At 35.9% G+C, this 17,681-nt stretch overlaps 1 protein-coding gene across 1 annotated transcript in view; it reads left to right on the plus strand.

Annotated features, from left to right (window-relative positions):
• Nucleotides 1-869: 869 nt before the first annotated feature.
• Nucleotides 870-17,681, plus strand: part of SECISBP2L (SECIS binding protein 2 like) — a 57,228-nt gene continuing 40,416 nt past the window's right edge. Inside the window, exons 1-4 of the mRNA XM_032856550.1 lie at nt 870-1,107; nt 10,108-10,286; nt 12,565-12,889; nt 14,551-14,686. Coding sequence (XP_032712441.1) covers nt 1,084-1,107; nt 10,108-10,286; nt 12,565-12,889; nt 14,551-14,686 — 664 coding nt within the window. The 5' untranslated portion in view covers nt 870-1,083. The remainder of the gene's footprint in view (nt 1,108-10,107; nt 10,287-12,564; nt 12,890-14,550; nt 14,687-17,681) is intronic.

Genomic DNA, 17,681 nt, shown 5'->3' on the forward strand with positions numbered 1-17,681 from the left:
CTCCCTTTCCTTCACTTAAGTAGAATTTAGCTTATAAAGCTTTTTATTTTTCTTCCTCATCCTGGAGCTGACCAGCAAGGAAGAACTATTCTGGGAAGAGGTACCTGTTGGAAGGTTTGTCCGAGGAGATGCCCAGAGGGAATCAGCCATGCTTAGGAAGTGCCCAGTCTTTCCTCAAGGAGCTAATGAGCTGGAGATAAAAGGAACAATCAATAACCACAGGGAGAAAAGCAACATAGCAGAGTACCTGCTTACTTGTTGGTTGGTGTGATACAGACTCAGTAAAATTAGGGATTCTGAGATAGGCGAGATCAGCCTGGAGGTGAGGGTGGAGGTGAGGGTGGAGGTGAGTGCGGGCCTGGACAAACGAATTACCTAATCAATAAGCATTTGTGGAACCTCCTCACTTAGTTTTTCTCCAGTGACCCTTCCGTGGTATTTTCCTTTATGGTCATGACTTCTTTTAGCTGGATAACATAAGGAAGCATCGCTATGTACAGTGGGCAGCTAAAAGCTCTTCCTACAATACTAAGAGGTAGTTCGGAATAATGAAGTAGTCTCTGAGGTCCCTGAAGGTTGGAACCCAGGTGTTTTGGGTCCCAGGTGGCCGGACACTCCTCCAGTTTAACAGTCCAGGACAGTTAAGTCCGGCTCAAAGCGCAGAGTGGTCTGAGGCACCTGCTTACAGGAATCTCCACTTGGCCTCAGCCTCCAGGTCAGCCAGCCCAGGCTCCCGCTACCACCTGCTCAGGATTTCTGCTGTCACTCTGCCCACGCCACTTCTCGACCCCTCCCACCTTTCCCTTCCGCGAGCCGCCATTTTCAATTACGCCTGCCACCTATTTGGGGCCTCCTAGGCTTCCGTCCCAGATGATCCCTCCCCGAGGCTGCCGCCGCCTCCTCCTTCTCCCGGAGCTGGAGCTACCCCCTCGGCCAGTGGCGTAGCCAGAGTCTGTGTCAGGGCCAGCCAGATAGGGGCGGAGGTCCTGAGCCCTGTCTCGACTCGAGCGGGGGGCCATGGAGAAAGCGGCCCGAGGCGCTTTCCACACCGACTAACGCAGGCCCGTTGCGGCTGCAGGCGCCATGGACCGAGCCCCCGCTGACCAGGTACGCGAGCTCGGGCTGGGCCGGCAGGGCCGGGTGCTGGGGGTCGCCGCTTCCTCCGGAGCGGGCCCTGGTCCCTGAGCGTGGGCCTGGACCGCCGGGGCCCTGGGGTTCCTGCGGAAGCGGACTCCCCTTGCCTGAGAGCCTGGCGGCGCCCTACTCCTGCATTGTTCCAATTGCTGCCTCGGGGATGGGGGCTTTTCCAGCTCTAGTTACCCCCTACCCCGGGCTGGGGACTCGTTTTTGCCCCTCCTCCGTGGTTTGGTGTTAGGGGCCGGAGGACTCCCAAGTTGTCAGTGCTCGCCTGAGAGGAGGGTTTATAACTTCCAGCGAGTACCCCCCCCACCCCCACCGTTTTAGTTCTGGAATGTGTTTTCAAGGTGGCAAGGCTTTCGAAGGCTTCTCACCCAGTAAGACTGTCACAGAATGTGTGGTAACTACAGATGCAGGGGGTTATGGGCTTTTTGGATCAACGTTCCGTTGAGCAGAGCATTGTTTTTCGCAGTGGTTTTAGGGAGGTGTTTCCTTTAAGGTATGAACTACTGTGGTTTTCCCCTGCTTTTCTGTCCATTTTGCAAAAATTAGTATTTTTGAAAAACTGAGGTTATATTTTAAGAATGTTGGATCTGAATTATGAATTCATTTCCGAGACCGTTTTCATATTCACTGAGTAGTTCCATTAGTATTCTGTTTTGGTTTTAATTGTATTAAATTCTTGATTATCCATGCGAGTAGTTGCTGGGAGGCAGGGATGATGAAAATGTAAATAATAATCCAAAATAAGCGGTCTCCCCCACCCCCGCAAAGTGTTAGTATTTTCTGTCCTTGAGACCTCTATGAAACTTAAAATTTGATGAAATCGAAGTTTATTCACTATGCATTCTCTTCAGTTGAAGACTTTGCCCAGTGTTGAGGGAGGCAGATAGATGAAGGAGAAAAAGACTAGCGATTTGCCTATTTTACAAATAGATAATTAGTATCTGAGGAAATGAGACAAGATTTCCAAATTTCAGTATATATGTAGCTAGTCAAAGGCAATTTTGATTTTGAAATCTGGCTCTTTTAGCAGGCAGATTCCTAGTTGTGTATATTTGGTTTTGTTTTGTTTTGTTTTGTTTTTACAAAAGCATTCACTAAAAAAAATAGGAGATTATGAATTTGAAAACACAGATAAGTTTTATGAGATAATATGTGGATTTACCAAAGCAAAATTGATCGGAGCCTCTTAGCTCTCTAGTGACCCGAGTATCCCATATACAGTCTATATCTAACTTAATGAAAAATATTTTTTAAGGCATCTATAAGAATGCTTTTAATATCAAAGCCTGACAATTGAATAGGAAATTTTCTTAAACAATTTTCTTGTATGTGTGTCACTAATGAAAAGGTTAAAAAACTCTTTGGTTCTTCATCATGATGCCAAAACTGTAACCAGTAATGCTACCATATGTATACTTATGGTTCCTTTCATCTTACAGGAAATATAATTAACTATTTAGCATAGCTATTTGTGTGTGGTTATCTTAACAGCAACTGCTGTGAGCAAATTATTGAAACTAGAGAACCTATTCCTCTTTCATCCTACATCTTTCCAAAGTCCACAACCTATTAAAACCTTGTAGAAATGTAAGGATTAGAAAGAAATCGTGAATGTAGTTTTTCCGTTGAAGAATTTCTAGCTCTTTTTACTCTAATACCTCCTGCCTCTTCCTCAGCCTAACCTTAAGTAAGAGAATAATTCTAACTACCCTCTCTTCCCACTTGCTACACACTCACTGGAAACCTAGATACAGAAAAGGGATGCTGCTTTGCCTTGTTCAGGCTTTAGGCAGTTAATTCAGGGGTTGATGGATGACCTGGAAGGAGTGTGCTTCATTTTATATTAGCATTTTTCTGGGGCAAGACTCCATTATTTTCATCATATTCTCAAAAGAATCTTATCACTGAAAAAAGGCTAAGAACTATTAATTTAATAATAGATTAGGGGCTAGAGCTGAGCTTTCTCCACTTTGTGAAGTTCTTCATTGTTTCCATTATACCATAGAGTAATGTAATGACTTCTAGGTTTTTTGGAATGTACTTTTATATTTTTACTAATGAAGTGAATTTAGATAGGTAAAAGTCACTAAAAGTGTATGTGATATGTGTATTTCCATTTTCCTCACAAAATGTTTGTTTTTCATTTTAAACCACTGTTCATTTATATTCAGAATTTTGGGGGAATGCCTGCAGCATTAAAACTCACTCATAATATTGTAGTGATTAGCAATTTATAGAAATTTGATTTCTTAAGAAATAGTACTACATACAAACTATGCATTTCACGTTAACCTAATTGAAATCCTTGGAGTATTGCACAAGAATAACTTAAACAAACAAAGAAACCTGAGTGTGTTTTGCCTGAAGGTATTCATAGTGCTCTTAAAAAGAAAACTTTGATAAAAAGATAAATTGTATATATGTTGATAAGGTTAATAAAAAGTAAGTTACTGGGAATACATCCTAGATAATATAATTGCAATAGGGACTGTTGGAAAGAATGTTATAACCAAAAGAGGATCTCAGTAGTACTTTCTTTTAGCAATAAATCAAAACAAGTAATTTAATTTTAATTGCCAGAGTTAGATGGTCTAAGAACAGTTATTACTTGGTATAATGCTTTTTTTTTTTCCTTTTTTTTTGTCCTTGATGGGAAAAATGTTGGTGTAAAGGGATGTGAAAAATAAATCACAGAGTTTATTTGTTTATAAAGGCTTAATGTTTCTATTTTTAAGAAATTTAAGGCCGTGTTTTGAGATTTTTTTAAAAAAATGAACAATGGCCTTAGAAGTGACAAAACACTTGAAGTTTACAGTGTCTTTTGTATTATCAAATAATTTCAATGTTGGCTTAATTTTTAGTACATTAACATCAGATAAGTTCATTTAAAGGTTGTATTTATTTATTTCTTGGATTGAGAGAGAGAGAGAGAGCGCGTGAGAGAGAGAGCGCACAAGCAGTGGGAGCAGCAGGCCAGCAGGCAGAGGGAGAAGCTGGATGTGGTACTTTATCCCGGGACTCTGGGATCATGACCTGAGCCAAAGGCAGATGCTTAACCAACTGAGCCACCCAGGCATCCCTAGATAAGTTCTTGGCATCAGGGAAATATAAATCAAAACCATGGTGTGATACCACCTTACACTATTCAGAATTGCTAAAATTAACAAATCAGTAAAGTACAGATATTGGCAAGGATGTGGAGAAAGGGGAACCCTCCTACACTCTTGGTGGGAATGCAAGCTGGTGCAGCCTCTCTGGAAAACAGTATGGAGGTTCCTCAAAAAGTTGAAAATAGAGCTTCCCTACAACCCAGCAACTGCACTATTGGGTTTTAGCCCAAAGATGCAAATGTAGTGATCCGAAGGGTCCTTGCACCCCAGTGTTTATAGCAGCAATGTTCACAGTAGCCAAACTGAAAAGAGCCCAGTGACAGATGAATGGATAAAGAAGTTGTGTACACACACACACCTCCCCCACACACATTGGAATATTACACAGCCATCAAAAATGAAATCTTGCAATGACATGGGTGAAACTAGAGGGTACTATGCTAAGTGAAATAAGTCAGTCAGAGAAAGAATTATATGACTTCACTGATACATGGAATTTAGGAAACAAAACAGAAGATCATAGGGGCAGAGAGGAAAAAATAAAACAAGTCAAAAACCAGAGGGGGGAGACAAACCACAAGAGACTCTTAATCATAGGAAGCAGACTTGAGGGTTGCCGGTGGGGGTGGGGGGATGGGGTAACTGGGTGACGGACATTAAGGAGGGGCATGTGATGTAATGAGCACTGGGTATTATATAAGACCAATGATTCACAGGCCTGTACCTCTGAAACCAATAATACATTATATTGTAATTGAATTTAAATAAAAAATGTTTATTAAAATAAATGTAAAAAAAAATAAAAGAATTTACAAAACTGTTGATCACCAGTGTCTTTAACTCTTAGAAAAGCAAACATAACAAATACACATGACCTTGTACAAAGTGCTATTCACCAATAAAGATACAAAATCACCTGGTTTATAATTCTTTCCTTTAAATAACTGATAAACTTCAAATAGTATCAGCGTTGCAAACTAAATATATTCTAAATAAGTTACTATAAAACATTTATTATTCAGTACTACTTATAATTGGCCTTAATGAATATAAGTAAATGATTTATTTTAACAGGTCTTAAAAAATACTTTTATAATCAAAAGGAAAGTAAAATAACTTTTAGAAATTTAACTTTATTATTATTTTTTTTAGATTTCCTTATTTGACAAGGAGAGAGTAGGGGGAGCAGGGAAGAAGGAGAGAGAGGGGAAGCAGATTCCTCGTTGAGTGGGGAGCCCAATGTGGTGCTGGATCCCAGGCCCCCAAGATCATGACCTGAGCCAAAACCAAGAGTCTGACACTCAAGCAACTGAGCCACCCAGGCACCCTGACCTTTGGAAATTTAAAAAGACCATTTTTCCCTAAGCCCTCAATTAAGAGGAAATTAAAAAGTAGAATTATGGTTATTGAAGTAGTAGTACACATGAAGGGGTCTCTGGGTGGCTCAGTCATTAAACATCTGCCTTCGGCTCTGGTCATGATCAGGTTCTGGGATTGAGCACCGCATGGGGCTCCCTGCTCGGTGGGTAGCCTGCTTCTCCCTCTCCCATTCTGCCTGATTGTGCTCCCTCTCTCACTGTGTCTCTCTCTGTCAAATAAATAAAATCTTAAAAAAAAAAAAAGTAATACATATGAAAACCTATGGGATGTGGCTGAAGCTATACTCTGAGGCAAATGCATAGTTAGAAATGCTTTCATTATTAAATATTTTAAAAGGTAAATAAAGTGTCCAGGGTTAGAAGTTAGCAGGGAAAACATATCAAAGCAAGAGAGGAAAAGAAATATAAAACCAGAAATTAATAAATTAGGTAATCCAAAAACCAGTATTAAATTTAGAGAGTTGATTTTTAGAAAAGTACCATCAGGTTTTAAATAGGATTAGGTGTAGTCTGTTTTAAGAAAAGAGGAAGAGATTTGAATAGTAAATCAAGTGGACAGTCTTAGTTCAATATTTTGTGTCTTTTTTTCCTCAGTGTTTTCTGAAGTCTTGTAAAACCTACATATATAACTACTGCAATTGATTTGTCAAGTGTTTACTTTCCATAGAAGTCCTTCCAGTCAAAAGCAATATAGCCAGCGGGTATCCCTTAAGCATTACTCATTTTTTCCTTTGGAAGACATTTATTTTTCTTTGCCCATTAGATATAAAATACCTTAATGTTTGATATATTTTTACCTTAATATAGAAAGGATGTAGAGGATTTCCATGGTCATATTTTTTCTGTAGGTGTGTGGTACATACTGAAATTTCACTGTGGGAGAATGCCTTATTATGTTCTACTTCAGTTTTGATTTTAAGTGGGTGTTTTTTTCTGTTGCTTAATCTGGAAAAATTATTTGCACTCTTCTGGAGGTTCTATCCCAGAGGAGTTTAGTGTGCGTTTCCTGCCATTGGGTGCTTCATAGTAATGTTTGTCCATTTTCCTTAAACCAGTCTAGTACAGCACTTTTCCCAGAACATGTACTCATTGCATATTTGTTGAATTTATGTAGGCTTTCAGTGATCTGAGTGCATTTGTTTAATCTACTCTTTTAAAGAAGGCTTTTATATTTTCATGTTCTGATAAATTCTTGGGTTTTCTAGATTATTCACATCAAAGAAGGTTTATTATTATTTGTTTTAATATATGCTAATTTTTTTTTTTTTTTTTAAGATTTCACTTATCCATTTGACAGAGATCACAAGCAGGCAGAGAGGCAGGCAGAGAGAGTGAGAGGGAAGCAGGCTTCCTGCTGAGCAGAGAGCCCGATATGGGGCTCAATCCAAGGACCCTGAGATCATGACCCGAGCCGAAGGCAGCGGCCTAACCCACTGAGCCACCCAGGTGCCCCTAATATATGCTAAATTTAAAAGGAATGTGAAACTGCTTATTATTTTTTTTCCCATACAGGTTTTGGGATTATTATAATTTTTTCACTCATTTGTAAAATTCTGAAATAATATCTGAAAGATAAAGATAATTTTACTATATAGATTTTTTTTTTTTAAGCAAATAGTGGTACAGGAATAGTTAGACTTTGTGTAGTTTAGACTTACTTTATATTTATGTTTACTTTAAGGAGACAACTGCTATAAAATTTCCTATTCCTAAAAAATAGATCTTGTCAAAAGTAGACCAAAAAATTCAAACTAAGGAATATCCTTGTATGAAGTAACTAGCCTAATTTTTTTTTATAATGTTTTGTTGTCTACTATGTAGGACAACATTTGATTTCTATACTAATATAATTAAAATATTGCCAGAACTTGTTACTTAACATATTGTCTATATGGGCTTTATTATGTAGAATTTTAAGAATAATTTGGGATTTAACTTTACTTTTTAGGCCCAAGAATAGCACATGCTTCATTTTAATGTATGATACTGAAGTCCCCAAAGTCAAAACAACAACTTTTAAGACCATAGCAGAGTTGTAACTGTAGGAGAAAGTTTGCCAGTCTGTTCCTACTAGTGACATCTTCTGTTTGCGCAGCTGTTGACTGTAGCAGCTTCTCTTTTTAACTAAAAACAAAGGATCACTTCAGCGTTTGTGAGTTTTATTGTTGAACTCTGATATCTAGAATTGCACTTAGAATAGAAATATTACAAACTTTGATATTTAAGGGTATATAATGTATATATGTACAGATACCAGTTATAACTTGTGTGTGATACTTTTTTGACCATGAGTTGCCTAAGTTCATAAAACTCTTACAAAGTAAAATGAAACAAAGTATAAAAACTTGTTGCAACTTTTGACTTGAGCAAGAAGTTGAATTTGTTTCCAAAGTAATGTATGAGTTGGTACTATTTGGCAGAGAGGTATCATGAAACTTATTATCTTTAAATCATTTCATTTCTTTATATTAGTATTGTTTCCTTTTAATATGGAAATTTGATGTAATCATATTCCTTGCATTTAAAAATTCCTAATGCCTTTTTTTGTTTGTTTTTTGTCCTAATGCCTTCTATACAGATCTATAAAACTGTTCAGAGAGTACTCATATGTTCGGAAAGACTTTAGATTTTTCAAAGATATACTACAAATTAAATTTTCAGTATAGTTAAAATGTGATTTACATTTTCCTTTTTTTTATGCCTATGCATGAACTATAAAAGCAAGTTTCCATTATCTGTGCATTATTGTTGAAAATCTACCTTTTCCCCTAATTTCCTCCTGAGGAAGCATTTATTAGATTAATATTTTATACTTTACACAAATGATTTTTTAGTTCTGTTGATTATCACGGTGAAGATTACGGACTTAGGCTATTAGCATTTGAAGGAGTTTTTGCCTTCAAGGTTGAAATTCAAGAAACCAGCTTCAGGTCACAGATACTGTATTAGTAAATGCAAGTACTATCTCTGTTTCATATTTGGTTAATAGTATAAAAGTAGATTTCAAAGTTTAATCAGGTAGGAAGGATATTGAATTAATACTGCTATAAATAGTTCAGATTTCTTCTCTTCCCACTTCTTTGTAAGTATTCTGAATATTTCCAGGAGGCTCTTTATAGAGAATAATTTATCTGAATAAAGGCTATTTATTAAGCATATCAAGTCTTTAGATTTTATCTTAAGATTTTGGTGCATTTGTTACTGATTACCTTTGTGAGAAACATGCCTGATATTTATCCTGGGAACTCTGCCTTGCTCAGAACTTCCAATAAATGCCATCCTACTGGGTTTGTTGGGCAAAAGTTCTAGTTAGGACTATTGCTTTGAGGTAATTGATTTGAAAGATTGAAACATTGGATTGCATTTCATTTACTGTTTTCTGAAAAAAGTGTATAATATCTTTTTAGATTGTGGTGTTTATGTGGTTTTAAACATTCTACCTTTGCAGAATGTGCCTATAAATTTTTTATGTAATTAAATTTCAAGAATTTGTTGTTAAAAACAGAAGGAAAACTGCATAAAAATAGTGTATAGCTGAATGAATTATAAGGTGGATTCCTTGTAATTATCACTCAAGTTAAGATACAGAACATTGTCAGGCCCTCATAATCTCTCTAGATGCCCTCCTCGTGATCACAACTCTCTTTCACATGAGTAATTTCATATGAGTAATTCCTATCCTGACTTTTATCCCAGATCTTTCTTATTTTTCTTTATAGTTTCATCACCCACATGTGCATCCAAAAATACTTTAGTTTTTTAAATATATCTTTTAAACTTCTGTAGATTTTTTTGTGAGAAAAGATACTAAATACTAAAATGGGAGTACATATTCTGGATTACTTTAGTTTACTCAAGTTGTCTACTGGGAAACTGAAGTACTCATTTTTTTTTTTTTACTAGTTTGTGAACCAGAAGTTTCTTGCTCATATGTTAGGTATTTTTTTTCATTAATCTTGGACACTTTCCTTCCTTTTAATTAAACTATACTTACCTAATTTCCTGAAATGGATAGAAATAGACTGTTTTTTAGACTAGTCAAATAAATATAAAGTGATTATCCTTCAGAACTCTGTTTAATGACTTTCCCTCCTAACAAAATTAGTTAAAAGCATTGTTTTGTCTGAAGAGCTAGATTTCTTACTACCAGCTTTATTTTTGGACTCAAGTCTACTTCCTTGTACTCTTGATTGTTTTAACAGCTTTGGTTATGTAAGAAATGATTTCATTAAAATGCAATAACTTAAAAAAATGCAATAACTTTTGATAAACCTTTCCCTCTTTTATTTGATGGCTTTGCCTTAATAATCATATTTAGTTATTTTAATATGACATTGCTGTTCTTTTGGATGTTTTCTAATACTAAGGATATCTAATTACTATGTGTAAGCCCTGTCTCTTCCATTGTTAAACTGTGGATCTGTATTAAGTTTTTTGCTCCTTTATTAAATGTGTGGTTTACTTTCTCTTTGAAGAATGTCAAGCTGTCAGCTGAGGTAGAGCCATTTATTCCCCAGAAGAAGAATCCTGATACATTTATGATCCCGATGGCACTCCCAAATGATAATGGAAATGTTTCTGGTGTAGAACCAACTCCAATTCCCAGCTACCTGATTACTTGTTATCCATTTGTGCAGGAAAACCAGTCCAATAGGTAATTTGTTTATTATTATTTTCTTTTTTGTAGGGGGTGGGTAAGGAACAGAAATTGGCAAGACATACTTCTTCATTTTTTCCTTTTGTAACTTTTTCTTTTTTCAGGTTTATTTTATTATTATTATTATTATTATTATCTCTACAGCCAACATGGGGCTTCAGTTTGCAAGCTTGAGATTAAGAGTCCCATGGTCCACCAACTGAGTCAGCCAGGCAACCCTCCATTTTAAATATTAAACATTAGCCGTTTCTCTTTTTTTAAGAGAAGTAAATAAAACCAAATGAAGCAGAAATTTTAATTGTTAACATGGGTTATTTTCTCATTCTTTCTAAGAGGAAAAGTTTTTTGACTCCTGAAGTAAGTCATTAAAATTACTTTGAAATAAGTTGATACAAAGGGAGGAATGAATATTCAGAAAGTGGTGAATGGAAACCCTTTTTTAAGTTTAGGTATTTAATCATAATTTCCAGGACAGTTAGGTGTAAGAAGAAAATACCAAGGGATAGTCCTTAACATTGAAGCCTTTATGGTTAACATATATTTCTGGACTCTGATTCTAGTTTAAATTTAGCTTCTGTGCTATAGTCACAGGGTGATTTAGCAAAATGCTTGCAGTTCAGATAATGTGTGACCTGGTGGTTAGGGTGTAGCTTGTGATGGTCATGATAGCCTTTTTAACGCTGCTTAGACTATCTGAGTGATTAGTGCTTTGTTAGTGTAGTTCATGTTACTGCTGTATTAAAGTATTTTTTTTAATGTGCTGTATAAAGTACTTTCAGCCTTTCACAAGTGACATACATAGAAAATACTTCTCTAGCATCCGGGATAAATGGATGAGGCAGGTGAGCTCTAGCCTCTGCCCAGCCCCCCAAAAGCAAAGACAGTATTTCTGCACCCCCCTTATAAGCCATGGTGTGGCACACTAGTATGCCAAGGCACATTCTTTCAGATATTTTCGATGTAAGAGATATGAGACCGCGAAGCTGCTGTATGAAATATGAACTATTCAGGTTAATAATTTCTAAAACCCTGTAGTTTTCAGGGTTGGACAAAGAGTAAGGGATCCTTCTCAGTCGAAGTTCGCATAATGTCAAAAAATTTTGACCTATATCGGGCTATGTTTAAAGCAACTTAAAAACCAAATTTAATAATACTATTATTTTTGTATTTGACAAAATGGCCTAGTATAAAGTACAATTAATTTTTCTTTTTAAAAAAAAATATTTTATTTATTTATTTAACAGAGAAAGAGAGATCACAAGCAGGCAGAGAGGAAGGCAGAGAGAGGGGAAAGCAGGCTCCCTGCTGAACAGAGAGCCTGATGTGGGGCTCCATCCCAGGACCCTGAGATCATGACCTGAGCCGAAGGCAGAGGCTTAACCCACTGAGCCACCCAGGCACCCCTCAATTAATTTTTCTTACCATACTAAATAATCTTTGAGAATTCATGAGTAAACCAGCCAGTGGATTAAAATTATTTTTTTTAAATTATGACTGAGCATTTTTCCATTGTGCTTTGCTGTGGGATTAGTGAGGAAAAGCTCAATGCTCCAGCCCCCCATGACCCCTCATTCTTCAGCAGCAACCTTTTGTAAGGACTGCTGAGACAGGAAGAGTCTTGCTGATGCTGCATAGGAATTGCACTAGGAAAGGCTCTAATGCTAGAGATAGGATGGCAATGTTAGGCTTGCCTCTTCTTTCTTTCCCTTGGACTTGGAACCTGCTTCCATTGTCAAGGAGGGGAGCCAGGAAAAGAGCTTGACTTGGCCAGATGGTTCCGGGAGTACAGGAGAGGAGTAGGAGGCCCTGGGACTGAACTGAAGAATGAGAAGTGGAAGAATCAAATCACCCATTGTAATGGTCACCTTACACAGTGTTCACTTTACCCTGCTTTTTGCAGAGGCCATCACAGTGGTTAGCATTGGATGGGAACTTTGGATTCCTTTGTTTACAGATCCAGCAGCTAGGGGTTTAACTTCTAGGCAGAAATACCTTGAGGAGGTTGAGGAGAGAGTTATAAATAAGAATGATATGTACTTTTAAAATTTTGCAATGCAGTAGATCAGGTTGAATTCCTTTATACTGTCATTTAAGTTGTTACTACATGTATATAATAATCTCTACAGCAAAGAAATAAGGTGATAATTTTATCTCCTTTTTATTATGAAGGCACCTGTCTGCACTTTTTAAAATTAAAATGCATTAAGAAATTTTGCTTCAGCATTATTTTCAGACTTCTCAATAGATTTGTTTTTTGTTTATTTGCTTTTAACAGACAGTTTCCGTTATATAACAATGATATACGATGGCAACAGCCCAATCCAAATCCTGCTGGACCATACCTTGCCTACCCCATTATATCTGCTCAGCCACCTGTTTCTACAGAGTATACATATTATCAGCTGATGCCAGCACCATGTGCCCAAGTTATGGGATTCTATCATCCTTTTCCTACACCTTACTCCAATACCTTTCAGGCTGCAAATACTGTAAATACTATAACCACAGAATGCACTGAGCGTCCAAATCAGCTTGGACAGGTCTTCCCATTGTCCAGTCATCGAAGCAGAAACAGTAACAGAGGACCAGTTGTACCAAAAGTAAGTAACTTTTTTTGATTGGCTTTTACGTTTGATATTTCTGTTGTTAATAATAATGGAAGTAATTTGCTACTTGTATTGATTAGCTTTCATGCTGAATTTACTATCACATTCCATTCACTGTTATAAAATAGTAAAGGATAGAGCATTTATAAAATAATTTTTCCTGTTTTTTATTGTGCCTTATTCTTAATTGATGATATGATTTACAGCCATCCTCAGGTTCCTTGAGAGTTTTACATAATCATTATACACAGGTATTTCCAAATTGTTTTAATTTAATGATAAAAATTGCATAGTGACACCAGTATTTGTAAGTGGTAGTTTGGATCCTATGCCAGTGGTGTTGAATGACTAATGCACTTCATATATTTCAGTCCTCAGAAATCAGCAGGAGATACTATGGAGGACATTTGTGATTCATTCAATCCCTTCTACTTCATTGTTGCTATTCTGTGAATTTTTAGTAGCAATAGCACTTTATTATTCAAGTGTTGCTTTACTATATTATATGAATACAAGGTCTCCTTGAGCTGAAGAAAATGAAAGATAAATGTGTGAAACCACCAAAGATCAGCCTTTGGACTAAGTTAAAAAAAAAAAAAAGGGAGACACAAAGGCCTTGAAAACACAAGAGATTTAAGGTTTATTCTAGGTAACTATTTCTTAACTAAAAGGTTACTTTTATATTGAGGCCTTAATGCAAAGCAAGTAAAAAGAAAAACATGTTTCTTCTCAGCAGTTTTGAGCTAATAGAAGGCAGAGTGATTTCCTAAATGCATCTTACGGTTCTATCGTCAAGGAGTTGATGCTTTCGTAGATTCCATTAGCCTAATTTCTTCAGTGAAAAATCTTTGATGTTTTTTGGCATACTTTTTACAAATTAAAATACAAACATGCAGCCAGCTTGCTTTAAAAAGCTTTTAGTCTTTGTTCATCGAAAGACTAGGTCAAGGGAAATTGTTTTGGGACCTCTGGAGAATGTAAAGAAACAATTATGGGAAATAATATAGTAAAATATAACTTTCAGTTGCTAAAGAAACATGATTTTTCCGAGTGCCTTTCCGGCACTTCACTTTAGGAAGTTAAATTCAGAATTCTGTTGTATAAATTGCTATTAAGTGATGAATACTCCTGTTTTAAAAAATGAAGGAAAGGCTCAACTTTTTTATATTTTGTTTTTAAGCTCTAAAGCAGAAATTTTTTGGATTTTCTTCCTATCATGAAAGGAAAATTTATCTCCTGGATGAGCTACTTTTTTAGTACCCTTTTTAGTACCTTTTTAGTACTACCTTTTTAGAACCCTTCTAAATAAAAATTTACAAACCCTTATATGACATGTTATACTTCTATCATTTATTATTTATTGAGAAAATATGAAGTACAAGTAATATAACGTATATTAATAGTTTATTAGTCATAGTAGTGTTAATAGTTATTTGAAAAATAGTATTAAAATGTGTATCTATATCATTTAATGTATAATTAAATGCAGATAATGTCATGAATTCCTAACACAGTGACTCTCTTTCCCCATGGGTTGGGAGCCACTAATTTAGAGCATACATTTAGGTGTGTTTCATAGTGGATATGTATTTTATAATGTACTACACTGAGTAGGATTTTAAATTATTATTTTTGTGTGTATGTGCTTAAATCAGCAACAGCTTTTACAACAGCATATAAAAAGCAAAAGGCCACTGGTGAAAAATGTAGCTACTCAGAAAGAGACAAATGCAGCAGGTCCTGATAATCGATCAAAAATTGTGCTTCTGGTAGACGCTTCACAACAAACTGGTAAGCAAGAGTGTTTATGTATACATCATTGATTTTCATCTGTTTTCATGTATTGGTTTTATAATTGTGGGCCGTACCATGTTTCAGGATTCTAGACTTTCATCCTTTCATTTATCCTGCCACTTTGTGAAATTCTCTAAGAAGGATAAAAGCAGTCCATATCCATAATGTTCTTTCAGCTTGTTTGCTGGCTAATGTGCAATTTTGAGGAGGATTTGAGGTGTCCTTATTCTTGAGTAGTAGCGGAGCAGTTCAGAAATCAGAGATGGAATATTGCAGACATTGTAAGAATTTGAGGACTCATTTTGGCAGAAATCAAATTTGTATGTTTTTATAAATAGTTTAAAACTCTTTATAAAATACTCTAATGTTATATAATATCTTTATAGAAATAACTTGGCAAGTTTTCTGTGCCACATTTTAGCATAGATCTGAAACAAACATGAGTGGCATATATATCCTATCAAGCAAGTAAGAATTTTGGACTAGTTGGATATTTTTTGTCCAGAGTTTATTAGAAGACTATATATAAATTTTAAGGAAGCTTCATTCTGGTAATAGATAAAAATTAATATTTTCCAGTTTATATCATTAAACTCTAGTTTGTATCTCTGATCTCAGCTTAATGGCTACAGAGTAGATAGATAACTCTCTCTTCACCCATAGTCACTGATGCTAGTAAAAATTTTTGTTAATGATCCAAGGCCAAGAATTAGATCTGCTCAAAGGTACATTTACTTTTTACCCCTCTGTAGTTTCCACTCTGACTTAAAATAAATTTGACGGTGCATACTTTCTTTCATTTGGGTTGCACCTTTTTGTTTGTGATATAAATTCAGGTTTTTTGTTTTGTTTGTTTTGTTTTGTTTTTGCAATTGCTTAGATCCATTAGGAGTAAGAGGATCTGGGAATCCATTGAAAAACAGTCTTGTTGCTGGTACAGTCATTGTGTGTAGTTTGTAATCATAAAGCAGTGAGATTAATGGACTAACAAATGCTTGGAGAGGCTATAGAAAAGAATCACAATGTAATACATTACAAAGTTTTCTATGTTTTGGTTATTCCTAGTTATAGTGACTTCCTTCTACATGCTTTAAACCCTGGGACTGCTTTTAAAAATCCTTACTTCTTTAGTTTGCTCATTTAGTGACCACAAAGACAGTCTTCTGAAGCATAAGAATTAGAAAATGAATAGATTATCCACTAGCAAAACAAAAAGACAGCCTACTGAATGGGAGAAGATATTTGCAAATGGTATATCCAATAAGGGTTAATATCTAAAATATTTACTCAGTACCAAAAAAACCCCAGATAATCCAATTTAAATTGGCCAGAGGATCTGAACAGACATTTTTCCAAAGAAGATCTACAAAAGGCCAGCAGACACATGAAAAGATGCTCAACATCACTAATCAGGGAAATATAAACCAAACCGCAACAGTATATCACCTTACCCCTGTTAGTGTGGCTAGAATAAAAAAGACAAGAAATAACAAGTGTTTGTGAGGATGTGAAGAAAAAAGAACCCTCATGTATTGGAAATGTAAATTGGTGCAGCTGCTATGGAAAACAGTGTGGACATTCCTCAAAAAACTAGAACTAGAAATACCAAGTGATCCAATAATTTCATTACTGGGTATTTTACCCCCCAAAATGAAAACACTCATTTGAAATGATATATTCACTCCTATGTTCATTGTGCCATTATTTACAATAGCCCAGATAAGGAAGCAATCCAAATGTCCGTAAGTAAATGAACGGAGAATGGATAAAGAAGATGTGGCGTGTATATATAATGGAATATTACACAAGCATAAAAAAGGATAAAATCTTGCCATTTGCAACAACATGGGTGGACCCAGAAGTTTTAATGCTAGGTGAAATAAGTCAGATGGAATCTTAAAATCTTATATGTGGAATCTTTAAAAAAGGGGAGGGGATCCCCTGCAGAAATAGGCCCATGAACATAGAGAACAAAAATTGATGGTTGCCAGAGGGTTGGGAGTAAACTGATGGTAGCTACACTTGTGGTGAGCAAAGTGTAATGTATAGACGCTTGCAGCATCACTATGTTGTACACTTAGAACTAATGTAATATTGTATGTCAACTATGCTTTGATAGAAGTGAAAAGAAAATGAAAACGAAGGTAAAATTTGATTAGAAGATAATACCTTTTATCAGTATTCCTACTTTTTAGTTTTTTTCAAATTCTGAGGATTTTACATTCTGTTAGTATTTTTGTTTAATTTGTTTTTAATTTCTGAGGATTAATTGGTAGTCACAGATAGACTGAAATATTAGAACTTAAAGGAACTTGTAACAAGTTGTTATTCTTGAACATAAGCTTGTATTTAATGAGCTTAACAAGAATACTAGGTATACTATACAAAAGTGTGTTTCAGTGTGTTACAAACAAAATTTGAGAAAAGGTGGCATTTATAATAGCAAGAAATATATAAGTTTCTGGGAATGAACTTTGCAAAAGATGTACCAGACATTTATGCAGAAAATCTTTTTTTTTTTTTTTTTTTTAATTTATTTGACAGACAGATTACAAGTAGGCAGAGAGGCAGGCAGAGAGAGAGAGAGAGAGAGAGAGAGGGAAGCAGGCTCTCTGCTCAGCAGAGAGCCCGATGCGGGGGCTCGATCCCAGGACCCTGAGATCATGAACTGAGCCGAAGGCAGAGGCTTTAACCCACTGAGCCACCCAAGCGCCCCCTATGCAGAAAATCTTAACTTTATGGTAGGACATTTAAAAAAAAACAACAACTAGATATCCTATTCGTATAGGACGATTTGATACTGCAGATGTCACTTTCCCCATGTCAGTACTCAGTCTGTAGATTCAGTGCAGTTCTAATCAAAATTTTAATAGGAATTTTTTGGGAACTTGATAAACTAATTCTAAAAGGATCATTTGTCTGAAAAGAACTTTTTTTCTAAATATCAAGACCTATTAAACTATCTTACTTCTTGTAGACTTATATAAAAAAT

This window comes from Lontra canadensis, unplaced genomic scaffold (genome assembly GCF_010015895.1).
Source record: "Lontra canadensis isolate GAN:19392208 unplaced genomic scaffold, GSC_riverotter_1.0 scaffold12, whole genome shotgun sequence".
NCBI lineage: Eukaryota > Metazoa > Chordata > Mammalia > Carnivora > Mustelidae > Lontra > Lontra canadensis.